Below are 16115 nucleotides of genomic sequence, written 5' to 3' on the forward strand. Positions count from 1 at the left end.
CATATTTATAACTATAACGTTGTGATATTTTGATGCTAAATATCTAAAGGGAAATCTTTTGATGGTAAATAGCTAAAGATTAGTTCTTTTAATAGTATGAATCCAATTTTCCTACTTTGTAATACTAAGTAGTTGACACTATTGCGTATGTTGTTGGAACTGTTCACTGTCCTGCCAATCCCAGCAAAACTTCCGGCGTAATCCGCATAACAGTGCAGGCTTCACATGGCCTTAGCCATTTCCGGTATGCTTAGCTGGAAAGACAGTACAGGGTGACAAGTTCAGAAAAAGGGTCACTGACTGAAGCAGCACACGAAAGATCAAATACCCTTGTGAGAAATGTGCACACACATCCTTGCTCTGTTTGTCCCTCATGTCATGTGCTTGCTCTAGAGATCATGAGGCTCAGACTTTGCTTTCAAGCTAAGGGTGCAGGCGATGCTTATCCAGAAGAGGGGGAAGGCCGCCTGAGCACTCCAGCGGCACCGGCTCCTTTCCCCTTTCGGAACGAAAATGACACACATGTTGATGCCAACCGCAGGCAATAATGTGTGGTAGCAGTGTGCAGTGGGTGCCCATGTTCAGATCCCTAATGCTTCTTCCACATTGCAACAAAAAGCCTCCTGCTACACATCTTGCTTGGACACGAGCTGGTGTGCAAGCACAGCATCTGCCGCAGATACGCATGGGGATCTGCAGCACATCAGCAGCGCATGTATCCAGATTTTGCTGAATACCATACTGTTTGTCCTGAAGAATCCGTGTAGAAAAGCTGGTCACCATGTTAGCTGTAGGGGGGAAAAACCCTAAACGGCATTACCTTATCAGGACTAAAAGGATTAGAGGCCACTAGCTGTGGTGATTAAGTTAAATCCATGATTAAGAGAGGTTAAGCGTAGCTCCATCAGGAGGAGCCTTTGCTTTAAGCTCCGATATTTAGTAAGACCACCAAGACACTCCAAATGCGTAGCGATCTGAACCTAGCTAGCTATACTATGAGGAGCGGTGGCAGCTAGCCGCGCTTATTTAATCTGATCCGGTGCGCCTAAACAAGTGGTGTTTATGTCACGCTGTGATCCAGCGCTGGAGTTAGTTATGTCGTGACGTCGGGTAGGCCTGCAGCGCAGAGACTTAAATATCGGGACTCTTACTGAGGAGCAGCATATTTATCTACACACCTAACACTGATTTTTTCTTAAACACGATACAAACAGAGATGCTAATATGTATGCACGTCATCCTTATGAATATAAATATGTACACGCTACTCTTACAAGCACTTTCGAGAGGCTGGAGTAGCAGAACTTGACATTGACGGCGTTAGTGATGCGCTGTCAACATGTACGTCGCCTACGGTCGAAAGAATTTTGATGCCGCTAGCTATTTCTTAAAAAACAATTAGAAAAATTAAACACCTATGATCAGCCGAGATCTCAAATCCGAGGGTGAGGGGACGTGTTCTATCATAAGAAACATAACCAGCTTAGCTTCTGCCATACAATAGTTATCTATGCTGATTCAAATTTGAAAACCACAAGTTATAACACGTCACCACTCCTAGTTCCAAATGCGTAAAGAATCCTCCATTTCACAAAGGGGATCGGATTATGCTGTGAATTCAGTCTGAAGTCTAGACGGCAACTGGCTGCTCCTCCAAAATTCTCAGAGCGAAGGACCAAAAGGGAAAACGTCGACGAAATGTCCGCCTGCCTTGACACTCGGGTCAAGTTTTTTCTCTCTGCCTTTACACGAGAGTTTCAGCATGTACGATCAGCCGGGGACCGACATCTGTTATTCTATTCCGGACAGTCGAGGCAGCCATACAGGTGTCTCGATACGCTATTATTTCATTTTCAGAGCAGGGAATCCCCTGGTAGTTCACGTGATAATCCCCCCCGGCCGGCCGGGAGATCACAGGTCCGTCACGCCGGCACCGGTACCAGTAGGAGACCCCCGGCTCGCCGCAGCCGCCATGACTCACCGTGAGATCTTTTCTCCGCGGGTTTCCGTGCAGGCTGACCAGCTGTGCGCTTCATAATTGAGCGGGCCAGATGGCGTTCGCATCGGCGCAAAACCTTGCCCTTTAAATAGACCCAGGTCATCTCAGTCTCAGCCCTGTAGGCCTCTCTCTCCTCTCTCGCTCTCTTCTCTTTCTCCTGTCTGACCTCCTCCGGGAGTCCAGCTCACCAGTCCAGGAGGAAGGAGAAGTTCCAAAGCCTTCTTCGCTCATCTGCCCGCGTCCACGCTCGAACAGTTGAGTCGTTCTTCCTCTCCCAAATCCCCCATTGTTCCATCGATCTCCCTCCTGGCGTTCTAGAACCGGATGTACCTTTGCTCGGCAGCAAGAAGCAGCAAGCGCGTGACGTTTCTCCCCCGGCGTCAGAGGATTTGGTGGCTCCTCGTTTTCCTCCTGGATTTCGCGGCTCGATTCACGATCTTGGAAACAGCTTTTTTTTTTCCAATGTACTTTTATCATTTCAATACGGCGGCAGAGGCATCCCCGGCTAGGCATCCGGTGGTGATGCTGATGCATTGCTCGATCGCCTAGCAGCACTGGCGCGACCAGCAGCTAGCGTTTTTTTCTTTAGTTTTTTTTTTGTTTCGATCCGACGGCACAACTTGCCGCTGATCCACCAGAAAAACAACGCCTTTTCGGGGGCGAAAAGTATGCCAATTTGGCCGCACATTACGGCAAGTTGCACTCCTGTTTCGATGTTGATTACTGGTCCCCCCTCCCCCTTCCCCTGCCAACGTTTCAAAGGATAAGACCTGCTTCGTTTCGTTTCGTTTCGCTCACTTGTGTTCGTCGTGGTTTGCGTTGTGCGCGCGTGCAGAGGCGGCCGGGGAGCGGGGGTAGTGGTGGTGGTGGTGGACCTTGGTGGGTGGAGGTGGAGGCTTCGATTCGGGCGGTGGATTCTGGTCTGACGAATCCCGGAAAGGCCGCCGGAAAGGAAGAACAAAGGTGAGGGGGCTTTTATTGGGTTCTTTCCGGTTCTTGTGCGATGGTGTTCTCTCTGATTGGTTTGCGCTCGCGTACAAGCTACAATCTTGCGCGCTATCCTTTTTGCCCGAGCATTTCATTCACAAAGATATCCTTTTTACTCCGAAAGTTTCCACGATCCTCGCTTCTGTTTCTGCCGTGGATTCTTCGTGCCGTAAATTTCATTCAACTTCTTGAATTCGCGATGTGGTTTGTTGGTGAGTCTCTGATGTCGTGTTTGTTACAGGTAAGCAGGACGCCGCGAAGCCATGGGGTGCGGGGCGTCGAGCCAGAAGGACGCCGTCGGCGGGCACCGGAGAAGGCCGGGGAGCGTCGGCGACGTGGTCGTGTTTCTCCCGGGGCTCCGGGTGCCGAGGAGCGTCGACCTCGCCCAGGCGCTTGGTGGGCGCCTGGACAGGAGCATCGTGGAGCGGATGTCGGCTCTGAGAGCGCGCGTCGTCGAGATGGCAATGCAAGAGTCGGCGGCGGCGCTGAAGCCGAGGCGGAAGACGGCCGCGGCACGGCACGGTGTGTAGAGAGGGGGTGGTGCTGGTACAGCGCCTGAATTGGTAGCTAATTTTGTCTGCAAGCTGAGAGGACTTGCAGAGCGCTGACCTGGATTGCCGGTTTGCTTCTGTGCAGGGTCTCGTACGGCCAATCTCCTACAGGCCCTTGAAGATTACTTGCCATTTCTGCTAGGATTGGTAAAAGAAGGTGAGGAATTGCTGCACTAATCTTGCGGTCTGTTCTAGTTTTGGTTCACAGTTTTGCTGTTCTGATTCATCCAGCATGCAAAATGTGCAGGTAGTACGTTGAGGCACACGGTGCAATTCACCTGGACTAACCAAGAGGATAATGCTGCTGAGGTATGTCCAGCCCTGAATATTGCGAACTCATTGCTGTTTTGTTGCTCCTAGGCAATATGTAAAATCACCTTTCCAATCTCAGGAGACGACCATGGCAGATGCCTGGTACGAGGTGCTGTCCGTGCTGCATTTGATGGCCATGGTCTGCTTGCTTCAGGCCAACACCCTGCTTCTCCCCAGGTCATACGGCGATGGCTATGCACCAAGAGTTTCTGAAGGTGCTACAACTGTTAACTGTACATCCGAAGTGTCCTTGTCTTGCAGACTGTGCTCCGAGTTTGTGCATTTTAGTTATATTCATAGAAAAACACTAAAATGATCTGTTGTGCATTGAAGTATTTCTGTCTGTAGTGTTCATGTGCTGATATGGTGACATATTTCCAATGTGCAACAGAGAGCAGACGGGCCACCGTCGATGTTTTCTTGAAGGCAGCTGGATACTTAGACTGCGCAATTCGGCATGTAATTCCGCAGATTCCACCTGAACTAAGGTTCTGTACACCTTGGGAAGCTTGCTACTAGTGTTAGGCTTCAATTTAAATTTAAAGACATTTAAAACATCTACTGAAACATTCTCCTTCAACATGTGGATTACAGGAGGCAACTCCCAGTAGACCTCGTTGAAGGAAATCTCAAAGCTCTAAGCCTGCAAGCTCTGGGTCAGGTAGTGTCTTCTCAACTAGGCAATTTGGATTACAGTCCATTTGATTTGTTTAATTTTTTCTGAAGAGAACACTGAACATATGCTTCAAAAAAAGAGAGAGAGAAGAAAACACCGAATATATTATGCCTGCATGTAATTTTGAACAATACATTTGCTATTACTGCTGAAGCAGCAGAGATAGGTTGCGATATTGACTAGCACTATTTTATACTACTGTAGTTGCAATTTTTGCTGGGAACAGCATAAGAAACCTAGTACTAGCATTCTGTTTATAATGATTTATCAAATCTACACTGTGTCATGTTTGATACATAAAACAATTGTTACCTGTGCTTTTGCTGGCCAATACATTTGATATTAGATGTTTCAGTTTTGTTCTGAACGTTGGTGTTCTTCCTACAGGGGGTTGACATGCAGCTTGGTTTAGCTATTGATAGTCCAAAGGCCACTTTAGCAGTAAAACGGCGCTTAGCCTGTGAAATGGTCAAGTATTGGCAACAAGTTCAGGAAAGCATTCCAGATCTTCCTGACTCTGATGGATGGGGGAAAAAGCATCGGCTGTTTGTCAAGTGGAAATATGTTGAAGCAAAGGTACATAATCTAGGCTACTACCTTGTCTTCTTGTCACTGACTATTTTTCTTTTCTCCCAAATTGCAAATTCTCGTCTCAATCAAAGAGACTAAATTTCACCAGATTGCATATCTTTCGTTCTAATGTATGATCTTTTAAGTATTTACACTGTATGACATCTATGTACATGTTTATCTCAGGCTGCAGCATACTATTTTCATGGTTTGATTCTTGATGAGGGAAACACGGAGAAATCCCACGGAATGGCAATAGCTGCACTTCAAGCTTCAGAAGAATTTCTAAAAGAAAGCAAAAGGGTTTCAGAAGCCTTCCATGCAACTCCTCCAACATCGAGGTAAGGGCGTAAGGCATCACCACACTTCACTACTAACCACATTTTGGAGTTTTCATTTTACATATTTCACATTCTCCAAGATAAGGGGTGCTCAATAATCTGTTTGAGGAACAGCTATTGCTGTGATTTGTAATAACACATTCATAGTAAGGGAGACTGAAGTCCATACCTGTACTTTGCAGGAGCCCTACTCCATTCGGAACAGCAAAATATATGTTTGATAAGATCCCAAAAGATGCTTCAAGCAAGGTCCGAATCAACCAGGACCTGTATACTCAAGAAAAGTAAGAACCACCAGTGCTGAAACATACTGAAATTGTGAACCCCATGAACTAATGTGTCATTTTGGGGAATTTGCAGGGTCATTGGAACTCCGCCTCCCTTACCGGATTTTGCATTGGCACTAATGCCAGATGACTATGATCTTCCTCCATTAGATCCACTTTGGAACAAAGAAGATAGACGTCAGTAGGTGTATAGGCAACAGAATGGTTTCTTCAGACGAAAAGCTTGGCTTTGGAGAGAAAGGAGAAGAACAAAGATCTGCCATGTCAAAGCTGAACATGGTAACAAATGAAGTGTACAAAATATGTTTGAACAAAATCCTAAGTCAAAAAAAGAAAAAATCCAAGCAAAATTTAGGAATGCCTGAAGATAATTGGAAGAGCATTGTACAGGCGATTTTTCTTCTGACAAGGGAAATGCTTTGTCAAAGGATTTGATTGACCATTCTCGATCCTGATTCCTGATGTTCGGATGTTCCTGATGCTTGCATTTTCTCGGCAAGGGCATAGTTTTGTGCCTGTTCTGATTTATGTGTGGTCCCACAATAACTCTGCCAAATTTGATGATCACCGGAAAGCAATGTTTTGTGCTTGTTGGTCATAAACTCTAAACATTTGCATTGGCATCTTAAAACGTGCCTTAGAACAATCAGTTCCAGTCAAGCAAATTTATATGAATGAGCAAAATTGTCAAATATGAATCCGTTCCTACCATTTAAGGAATCCGTATACAGTCATGAAAATGTATTTCTGAATGTCATCAAATCATCATTTTTCATATGAAAGAAGATATCCCCATATGATATCTCTTCATGTCATCTATGAGATGTAATCTACAACTAGATAGTATGACCCGGCTAATACAAATGATGCAATTCCACTACGGGCCATTCGTAGTCCAATGCCACGGAACAGAACATTCCTATCAGCAGGAGATATTCCTGTCTTTCTCTCTATCCACGTTCCTGGTGCTTTCCACTTAAGAAGCTTCCTCTCCATTGCAATATACTGCAAAGAAAAGGAGATGACATAAACAAGGAGTATCACAATATCACAAATATGAAAGAATGCAATGTCAAATTTGGAGGCAATTACACAAGAAAGATGAGGGTAGACTATAAAAAGCATGGACAAAGCCTGTACCTTAGGCACAACAGTACATTCTGAACGACTTTTTGCCGTATCAAATGTATGTGAAGCAGCAGCTGCAATTGCTCCTGCAAAGCCTGCAGCAACACTGGAGGCAAAAGGGTGTACAGGACCTGCTTCTTCTATATTCCTAATAAGAGACAGAAGGTTACAATAGATTAAAATGACAGGATAAATGATAAATATTGTTACCATGCAATCCCCATCTTTACTTCCAAATCAAATATGCTAACATGATTACATTACCTAGGTTCAGGGTTCATATTAACTGCCTTCCAAGTGAGTATCGCTGTGTGTATAAATTGCCAAGTTGAAAAGAACATACCACCAAAAACACAGTCTCGAGCTATCCCTGGTCTAAGCCCTCTCCACAGAGCACCCCATCCTTCAAGTGATATCACTCTAGAAGGTAGTTGCACATCAGATGGTAATGGGGGCTTCCCAGAGCCGGTAAGCATCCATGGGTGCTGCTTTAGGGCACCCAACATGTCGGGATGCTTTGGAGAAAGATCAGATAAAAGGCTCACGGTGTTGCTCCACACCCTCATGTCAGGAACATATCCAGGCAACAGTTTGGAAAGTAGTGGAAATGATTCTTGTGCAACATTTGCAGGGACCACTGGTCTTGAAGGTATCACAGAACTAACTTGGTTCCGGAGTTTGAGAAGTTCAAATGGTGTGCAGAAAAAAGCCTCTACAGCACCAGCAGCTATGCCAGCCAACATAGCCTCAGAATAATAGACATAGTTGTCCTCCCTTCCATCTGCCAAGACATATACAAGATGGTAATCATTTATTAGATTTCATCACGAGCTGGACATAGGAAAATTGAACAGGTTAGCAGTGCTAGTAATCACTGGCGGAGCCTCATGGAGGACAAACTGGGTGCTGGCCCTCCTCCCACGAAAATATTACTAGTAATTATCTATCTCTAACACTCGATAAGATCAGTTACTAGTATATATGCTTGTGCATGTACAATAGTTCTTTAAATTCCTTATGATCTGCTCATATTTCTTTCTCAAATGTCATATTTCCTTTGCTTCAAGAGTATTTTACGTATAATAGTTGCTGATTGGCCCCCTCTTATCATATGTTCACGCTCTGCCACTACTAGTAATACTAGAGAATATTTTCCACTTGATAACTAGCTGTCATCATAGGTAGATTAGATCATCAGAAGATGTATCAAACTATCAAGGAAGGAGTGCAATCCATCTCAGGAAAAAAAACAGAGAAAGGAGTGCAAATCAAAACAAACCGATGGTGGTAATAACAAAACAAAAGAAAAAAAAAGCAATGTACTGTGACACAATGCTTAAGAGGTAAGAACTAGACCTGTAATGTAAAATACTGATAACAAAGTGACACAGAACAAATTGTCCTAAACCATGAATCGTGGGAAATCATGTATTTACCTTTATAGAAAGCTGTTAAAAGTTCATAGGTCCCAAAACGTGCTCCCAACCCAGGAAGTCTTCCCATTATAGACCATCCGATTCCACTGTAAAACCCTAAAAGGCATACAACTTATAAGATAATGAGTGAATTAAATTCCATACATGTTAAGTCACACATAACTAGATATGAAGCCATCAAACATCAACTGGAAAATCTTATAAAAAAATCAGGATTTATAAGGATTTCTACTACTTCACTCAAGAAAGTTTTTGATGGAACAGGCACCCAAAGAAACTTGGGGAAAGTATTGGAACAGGCACTCTAGATTTTCCAACAATTGAATTCATAGTTTCACACAGAACCCAGCATATCTACATTTGCATAAGGTCTTTCATTCTCTCTTTGGAATTGCTAGCTCTATCAGGTAGGCTCAACAATCAATCAATAAAATCATCAGACGATTCTGGCCTAGCATAACATGGCAGCTCAACACAATCAGCATACTAGCCTGCCCAACTTCAACAGTTCACAGACCTCGGTAGCAATGCAAATCAGGATGCAGTACAGTTACTCCAATCGCAATACACAGTCCCACTACCAAAATATCAAGCAATTAATCAACCAACCAAACCTGCAGGGCCGGAGGCGGCCATGAGCCGGTCCACCACCTGCCGGAGCCCCATCTTCTGCTTCTGCCCGGCCGCTCCCAGCTGCAGAGGCAAGAAAACGTGCCAAATTAGACCTTCAGAAAGCACTGGTACAGCAAGCAACAATAGGAGGAGATGCGGGTGGGCGCGCTCGCCTGGATGAGGGTCTTGACCGTGTCGAGGGGGTGCACGGCGACGGAGGAGGCGCTGATCGCCGCCGCGCCGGCGGCCGCGTGGCCCGCGAACACGCTGTCCCCCAGCGGCTTGCCGCCTCCCACCATCGCGGCGGAAGGCTGGAGCACACCCACCCGGAAATGGCGAAAAGCGGCGACGCGGAGGTTTAGGGGAAGGGGAAGAGGAGGAGGGGCCGCGGTGACTGAACCGGGGCCCAGTCACAGAAAGCAGCCCATCTCACTGATGGGCGGAATCGCAGCCGGCCCACTGAGTTAGCCTGGCCCTGTCGGCCTGTCCCTCGCATCACGCGAATCTTCGCACGATCGGACGGTCAGGACGCGCCGACGCGAGTCCAACTCGGGTCCAACTTTTCTTCCGGCGTTGGTGGTGCCGCCGGCTCGACTTGGCCAACGTTCCAGCCGACCCCGCCGCCCGGTCGCTCTCGCTGCCATTGCCGGGTAGAGACGAGGTTGGCCGACGCCTGCTCCCGCTCCCGCTCCCTCTGCGTATCTCCATGGGCCAAGGACAGAGTCTGTCCGCCCCTCCGGCGGAGGAGCTTACTCCGCCCGCCGCGGAGCCGTCCTCTCCTTCTCCTGCCTCGGCGTCCTCCTCCCTCGAGGCGCTCGCCGCAGGTATGGTATAACTATGAAGCCCCGAATCTCATGTGTGTATGGTGTTTACCGCCTCCATATACTAGTTGAGTTGCAGTTGCGCTGGGTTTTCGCGTTGCTTGGATTTGGTGGACCATTGGTTGAAGTGGGGAGGCCTTGGCTGGTAGCATTCGAATTGGAAGAAAAATTTGGGTAGCCAGTAACGGATAGGATTCTGGATTTCTGGTACGGAAGTAGAAGGATGGGATCGCACCTGTGTTATTCTAGTATTCGATAATGCAGAACTTTTACTGATCACGATTCCTTAGGCTCTTACTGAATAATATTTGGATTCATTCATGCTGGAATTCTGCTAGAATTCACTGTTAAATTAATGTCAATGATGTAAATTAACTAAGCAGGGGCCTGAAGCCTGATCCTTGCTCCTGAGGAGCAAGCAAGTCTTAGGCTAGGCTGCTAATGTGGCAATGTCCATCCAGAATGACTAGCCTGAATATCTGATCGATTGATATTATAGCTCTCTGAGAAGTTACAATATACACTTCACTGTGGAAAAGTTACAATATACACTTTGAAGGTATACGGTTATGCCCAAACCCTAGGCTTCTCGAAAGTAACCGAAAGTATATGGTACAAAAACACAGTTCAGACTGTTGGCCCTAGGGTCCTAGTTGAGGGGAACAAATCATAATTCAACTCAAAAGGTTACTGCAAATTCTAGTTCTCCTTGCAGCTAGCAAACTTCCTTTTTTAGATGTGTATACCATAGTTTTCTTCATTCAGGCTCCTTCTCAGCCAAGTGCCACATTGTTCTAATTAAGCATTTTTAAAAAATGTGCAGAGGCCATGTCATTTGATGAGGGTGATACTGAGGAGGTATGGCCCTTCCTTTTGCTTCTAGATAGATGCTTATACATCAGTCACCTACTTGCTTCACTATATCTTGGCACTCCAAGTGCCAGTGGTCAGTGAAATAGTATTTTGCTTGTGCAGTCAATTGATGAGAAGGTACAAAAAGCTCTGGAGTGTCCATGTGTTGCTGATTTGAAAAATGGTCCTTGTGGAGGCTCATTTGTCGATGCATTTTCCTGCTTCCTTAGGAGCACAGAAGAAGAGAAGGTTGTATATCTTTTTAGTTTGCTACAAGTTACTAAGTTGATTCAACTTAAATCCGCCATATGCAATCTATATTAAGTGCGTATGCATCAGGATGATAGCACGCTAGTAAATGGCCTATGATTCAGAAGCTTATTAAATGATGTAATTTTGTATAAGCCTTGGCAATTTAGCTTGTGACAGTTAATGTTCTATGATTATATTTATGTATTTAGTCATTCTGTTGCTTGACATGTTTGTTTCTTATTTTCCAATATTTGTGCATTGTCTTGGTTTTCTTTCGAAAGTAATTCAACACAATTCTGTTTCTGCTATAGCGTGGGATGTGAAATTTGTTGGCTTACTTGAAAGGCCCCCATGTTTTTAGCTGACTTAGTTGAGTATAGGAAGATGTGTTGCCCTAGGGCGGATTTCTATGATTCATTAGATATAAACTGGAAGTCTGGAACCGTTGTCGATTTAGTTAGACTACAATGCTAATGTAAGCCATTATAAGGTGATTCTGTTTAATCAAAAGCATTCATTGTGGTTGTTCTTTTACTTTTACATCAATAAAAAAATTATGCGTGTCCTTGTTCTTTGCATCTGAAAGGCTTCAAAAAAATTCAAGTGCTAACTTGATTGAACTTAGTTTCCTTGAATTGTTTCCTTTTCAAATTATGGCTGTTTACATGTTTCTGTACTTTCTCACAAAACTTGGATCCTTCATTTGAAAAATTCAAGTATCATGTGTATGAAAATAATATCTGACCATGTGGCACCATTAACTGTTCGATTCATGTCTTTTTCTTCGTGTAAATTAACTTGCACTAAAGTTTGCTACCTCTGCCTTCACAGGGGTCAGATTGTGTGAACCCCTTTATCGCACTGCAGGACTGCATCAAAGCAAATCCAGAGGCATTTTCTAAGGAGATTTTGGAGGAAGAGGAGAATGATGAGGAAGCGGAGGATTCCAACCTGAAAGTTAGAGCCCCAGCATGGTCTAGAGAACCCAAACCCAAGGCTTGAGATTGCATGGCATTAACTGATGATACTGAGATTCATCCAGTTCACAGACTTCTCCTTATTTCTCTGATAAGTTCTTCAGTAGACAGCAGTAGATTGATTTCAGAGCGCAAAGAGCCAAAGAGGCATCCGAAATCCATCCGCAGAGATATGCATACTTTGTGTGGTACAAATGCCCTGAAGTATCTTTTTTAGAATATACACGTTATTTCGACTGGGACCAACAAAATTGTAATCTAAATAACTGGGAGTTGGGATTTGGAGTGCCATGGGAACCATACGAGCAAGTAAAATTTCATGACGAATCAGTTTCCATGACAGCTTATGTTGCTTTTGTGTATTGCTATGGTTTTGGTACAACTTCTGAAGATCGCTTTTCATTTACATTCGTACTAATTGCTACCTGATCTCTAAGGCTCTGTCGATCCATGTCTGTGGTTTACCGCGATGCTGTTGCTCGTGTTTTTTGCATACTGGACTAGTGCGGATTTACAAACATTGCAAACCGCATTTTTTTTGTTCTTTGAAGCACACCGCAGGTAGCGGATGGCCAAAAATTAAAGAAAATTTGACACCGTACCCTCGAAGGCCCAAATAAGCTGTTTCTTTCTGGGCCGCTCGGCTCTTATTCCTTGCTCGTCGTCTTCCTCCAAACCTTTCCTGAACTCCGGACTCCGGAGTCGCAACAACTTCTTCCACCTGAACCGCGTACCACGATAAGCCCTAATCGCCAGTCCACCACCACCTCCATGGCGACCACCTCCTTCTTCCATCCGCTCGCCACGCCGATGGCCGCCGGCGGCGGCTCTCGCATCCGTCGCTGCCCGCTCTCCCTACCCGTCCCCGCCCGCCCCACGCCCCGGCGGCCGGCGCCGCTCCTTGTCGTCTGCGCCAAGCGCGCCGACAGCCGGGCCCGCGCCGCCGCCTCGCGGCAGCCCGCGAATCCCAGCGATGTCCCAAAGCGGGACGCTGAGGAGGAGGTGGAGGAGGTTGAGGAGGAGATGCCGTGGATCCAGGACAAGGCGCTGGACCTCGTGGAGTTCACCGGCACCGTCACGCAGGCCATCCCGGGGCCCCGTGTCGGCTCCAGCCCCGTGCCTTGGCTCCTCGCCGTGCCGCTCGCATACGTCGGCGTCTCCTTCGTGCTCGCGGTCGTCCGCACCGTCCGCAGGTTCACCTCCCCGCGCACTAAGAAGAAGCGAAGGGTAAGTGTTCGCATCATAAATTTTTTCGTTGTTCCATGAGCGTATTTGATCGCGTGCTGGGGTATTTAAATACGGTGTGCATTTCCCTTTGCCGCTGCATTAGGACTGTGGATTATGTACATTTTAGAACATAGGTTTGTGGGGATCAGTCTAGACCCCACAATATGTGCCTTTACAAATTTTGCTTTGTCAAGGCGATGGGAAATGATAATTTCGCTCCTTCAGCAGCTAATTCTGTGTTTGCAAATTTATCTATTTGCGTATACTGCATCAGTGCATTGCATCTTGGAATCATACTAATTAAATCATTTTACAGCATTTCTTAAAATAAAATTAAAATGAACCAGGAACTTCTGTTTTGCACCCTTTAAGTTCACTCTAAATCAACTAGATAACATTTTAAATACGAAGAGATGCTAAAACAAATTTGAGCTTTCTTTCTTTGTTTATTGCAAGCTTGATGGTGAACGGATTGCAATCTTGATGTTAGACAGTTTGTCATTTTTTTTTCTTCGCATGTCTTTAGATACTGTAACTTCTGTGGTCTAGAACTATTTGGTATCTATATTTTGGTTGCAGTTAATAGTAAGCCATTGTTTCTCTGCAGGTCAGTAAGAATATATTCTTGTTGAAGTCACTAGATGACCTGTTCCAGAAGGGCAGGGAAGCAGTAGATTATCCTGCTCTCCAAGACCTCATGCAGAAGGTGTGTGTGCACCCTAACCAACCATCTATATCATTCTTGAGAAACTGATATAGCAAACTGTTCTTTACATTGCTGATGGAATTTTTTTTCCCATATCAAACAACATGCTCATGAAATTGTAAATACGCTTTTATGTGTACGCAGACAGGATTTGACTTGGATGATGTAGTAAGAAAGTACATTCGGTACACACTGAACGAAAAACCCTTCAATCCTGATGTGGTCGTGGATCTCATACATCTTAGAAAGGCGTCAATGCTAGAAGATGCAGAAGTTGCTGAAATTTTGAATGAGATCTCAAGACGAATTGTTCGAGAAAAAGGTATCTATTGCTGCTTATTCTAGTTTCATGCAAGAGCTCAATTTTTTTCCACAATCTCAAGATTTGGCGGATTTACCTTTGTCAATCTAGATGTGTTTCCTTTTCCTGCTCCCCTTTGGCTGAAGTTTCTTTGTGAAGCTACTAATATCCATTTTTCATCTGCCATGCATGTAAGATTGGACCCTCATTTTGTTTAAGGACGCATGCAGAGCTGTTTCCTTGGTTATTATCAAACTCAAAATCTTCTGTACAACTCCACAATCATGCATTGATGGAAAATTGATCCCTTGAAAATTTATGTTCGGTCATTGCTGCATGCGAATGTGACTTTCAAGTCCTGCAAAGCATATCCAAAGAATCAAATGTAAAGGGCATGGTTGTTGGGGCAATCACAAGGCAACACAGATGCATCCTTGTACAAATTCATAGTTATTTTCCTATTCTCTATTAACCCACCCCCTGATATGGAATGCACCATACACTAATTATAATTTGAGAAGAGCGGTAGCATCTATGTTGTAATTTTATTTCTTTCCTATTGTTAGTATTCACTATATATTTTATTAAATTCAAAATTTTGGTTCGGAGATGTCATGCTTACGCAATATATTTTTGTATTTACAATCTTGCAGGGCCAGTAGTTATGGACTTATCTGGGTTCACAGAACAAGGTTTTAAGCGGAAGCTTGCTGTACAAGCTTTGTTTGGAAAAATCCTATACTTATCAGAGGTAACCTGTTGATCCTCCATTTTTCTTACTGATTTTATAATTCCATATATATTTTAAGCTAATATTGATTTGAGCTGTAATGAAAAATAATAAGGTTTGATGGCTCACTACTTGCTGTGGAAGTTTATAATGAATGTTCAGTTTGACGAACCAGCTTATTCTTGATGGGTCTAGATCGTCATGCGACCATTCATGATATGGATGGGATGGCATCATTCCCTGTTTTTAGACGAAAATGTGCAATATGATTTTGAAACAATCCATTCTATTTCTCAGAAAGAACCAGTTGTTTAGGTTCAGTTTCACCATCTCATTCCTTATATAGAACACCCCATAAATGCATTTGCCTCTTCTTGTTGACCTGTGCTCACTGCTGCCTCTGCTGTGTTAATGTGTCTAATCTCTGAAGATGCAGATGATTGATTAGATTACTGGTTTGTGCTTTGAGGAACATTGTCTTTCCATTCAGTTTAAAATGTTAGTTTCCATAAGCTATCTGTGCAACCATATTATTACTAGCATTCAGATTGATTTATTCATTTCATCTGGTGCAATTTTCGAGTTTATTTTTATCATGATTTGTTACCGATTAGCTTGCACACAAGTTGTCATGATGGCTCAGGTCTTAATGGAAGTTGTTTTTGATTCTCTATCCAGCTTCCAGAGTTCTGTTCAAGGGACAGCTCACTTGTTGTCAAAGAAATCTTTGGAGTTACAGAGTATGGCTAAATTTACTATATGGGGAATTTTTGCTTTATTTTTATCTCCACAGCCTTTTGGTAATTATTGTCTTCGATTTTCTTGTGTGCAGTGAGGATGCTGACAGTCTTCGAATTCACACCCTCTCTGCAACTGGTGATATTGAATCCATACAGAAGATGGTTGATGATTTAGACATAGAGCAGGGCCCCTCGTCGTCATCTTGAATTATAGTGATGGAATAATGCTAAACGCCTTCATTGATAGTGTTGCAACTTTAGCCTGATGCGAGTTTCTCCAGCCTTTTCGTCTAGATTGTTTTTTCAGCCGTTGAAGTAGGTGTTGAGCCGAGCACAGGGATACTTGGCTGGAGGTTTTGTAAATTGCCTTGTGATTGCCGAGTAGGCCAGTAACATCTTGCAGTGTCCCAAACCTGCCCATGACTTGAGGAAACATTGTCAAGAGAATGGTAGCAATGAGATTATAGAAAGCGGGAATGTTATTGAAATTTACTCCATTTTGTTATTTTTTATTCTATTGTGCCATTAAACGTATATCTGCGTTTATGTGAAATTATCTACTGATTACAGGATGGCAGATTTATCATTTGTGTGCGTGGTATTCCAAAAT

General features: G+C 44.3%; 4 protein-coding genes across 7 annotated transcripts; 3 read left to right on the plus strand and 1 right to left on the minus strand.

Annotated features, from left to right (window-relative positions):
* The first annotated feature begins 2095 nt into the window (after nucleotides 1-2095).
* On the plus strand, nucleotides 2096-6251 carry LOC112899628. 4 transcript variants are annotated; one of them, XM_025968171.1, is made up of 12 exons: nucleotides 2096-2253; nucleotides 2835-2962; nucleotides 3228-3508; nucleotides 3623-3694; nucleotides 3785-3846; nucleotides 3929-4064; nucleotides 4241-4337; nucleotides 4444-4510; nucleotides 4913-5101; nucleotides 5282-5436; nucleotides 5619-5720; nucleotides 5797-6251. In XM_025968171.1, exons 3-12 carry the CDS (start codon nucleotides 3250-3252, stop codon nucleotides 5906-5908), a joined length of 1251 nt encoding a protein of 416 aa, XP_025823956.1. In that variant the 5' UTR covers nucleotides 2096-2253; nucleotides 2835-2962; nucleotides 3228-3249; the 3' UTR covers nucleotides 5909-6251. The 4 variants fall into 4 exon arrangements, with proteins under 4 accessions (XP_025823956.1, XP_025823955.1, XP_025823958.1 ...); XM_025968172.1 differs by having other exon boundaries at nucleotides 2235-2253; nucleotides 2343-2962; XM_025968170.1 differs by having other exon boundaries at nucleotides 2100-2962.
* A 109-nt stretch (nucleotides 6252-6360) lies between these two features.
* Nucleotides 6361-9253, minus strand: LOC112899629. Its single transcript, XM_025968174.1, has 6 exons — nucleotides 9073-9253; nucleotides 8902-8980; nucleotides 8288-8383; nucleotides 7116-7632; nucleotides 6864-6999; nucleotides 6361-6728 (listed from the first exon to the last, which is right to left on the minus strand). The coding sequence occupies exons 1-6, from the start codon at nucleotides 9196-9198 to the stop codon at nucleotides 6540-6542; spliced, it is 1143 nt and encodes a 380-aa protein (XP_025823959.1). The 5' UTR covers nucleotides 9199-9253; the 3' UTR covers nucleotides 6361-6539.
* Nucleotides 9254-9483: 230 nt separating this feature from the next.
* On the plus strand, nucleotides 9484-12143 carry LOC112900035 (mitochondrial intermembrane space import and assembly protein 40 homolog). Its single transcript, XM_025968735.1, has 4 exons — nucleotides 9484-9723; nucleotides 10544-10578; nucleotides 10696-10821; nucleotides 11656-12143. The coding sequence occupies exons 1-4, from the start codon at nucleotides 9606-9608 to the stop codon at nucleotides 11824-11826; spliced, it is 450 nt and encodes a 149-aa protein (XP_025824520.1). The 5' UTR covers nucleotides 9484-9605; the 3' UTR covers nucleotides 11827-12143.
* Nucleotides 12144-12429: 286 nt separating this feature from the next.
* On the plus strand, nucleotides 12430-16017 carry LOC112898753. The gene is made up of 6 exons (XM_025967034.1): nucleotides 12430-13028; nucleotides 13636-13734; nucleotides 13879-14056; nucleotides 14689-14786; nucleotides 15444-15505; nucleotides 15598-16017. The coding sequence occupies exons 1-6, from the start codon at nucleotides 12573-12575 to the stop codon at nucleotides 15710-15712; spliced, it is 1008 nt and encodes a 335-aa protein (XP_025822819.1). The 5' UTR covers nucleotides 12430-12572; the 3' UTR covers nucleotides 15713-16017.
* Nucleotides 16018-16115: the final 98 nt, after the last annotated feature.

Source organism: Panicum hallii, chromosome 7 (assembly GCF_002211085.1).
Source record: "Panicum hallii strain FIL2 chromosome 7, PHallii_v3.1, whole genome shotgun sequence".
Classification (NCBI taxonomy): domain Eukaryota; kingdom Viridiplantae; phylum Streptophyta; class Magnoliopsida; order Poales; family Poaceae; genus Panicum; species Panicum hallii.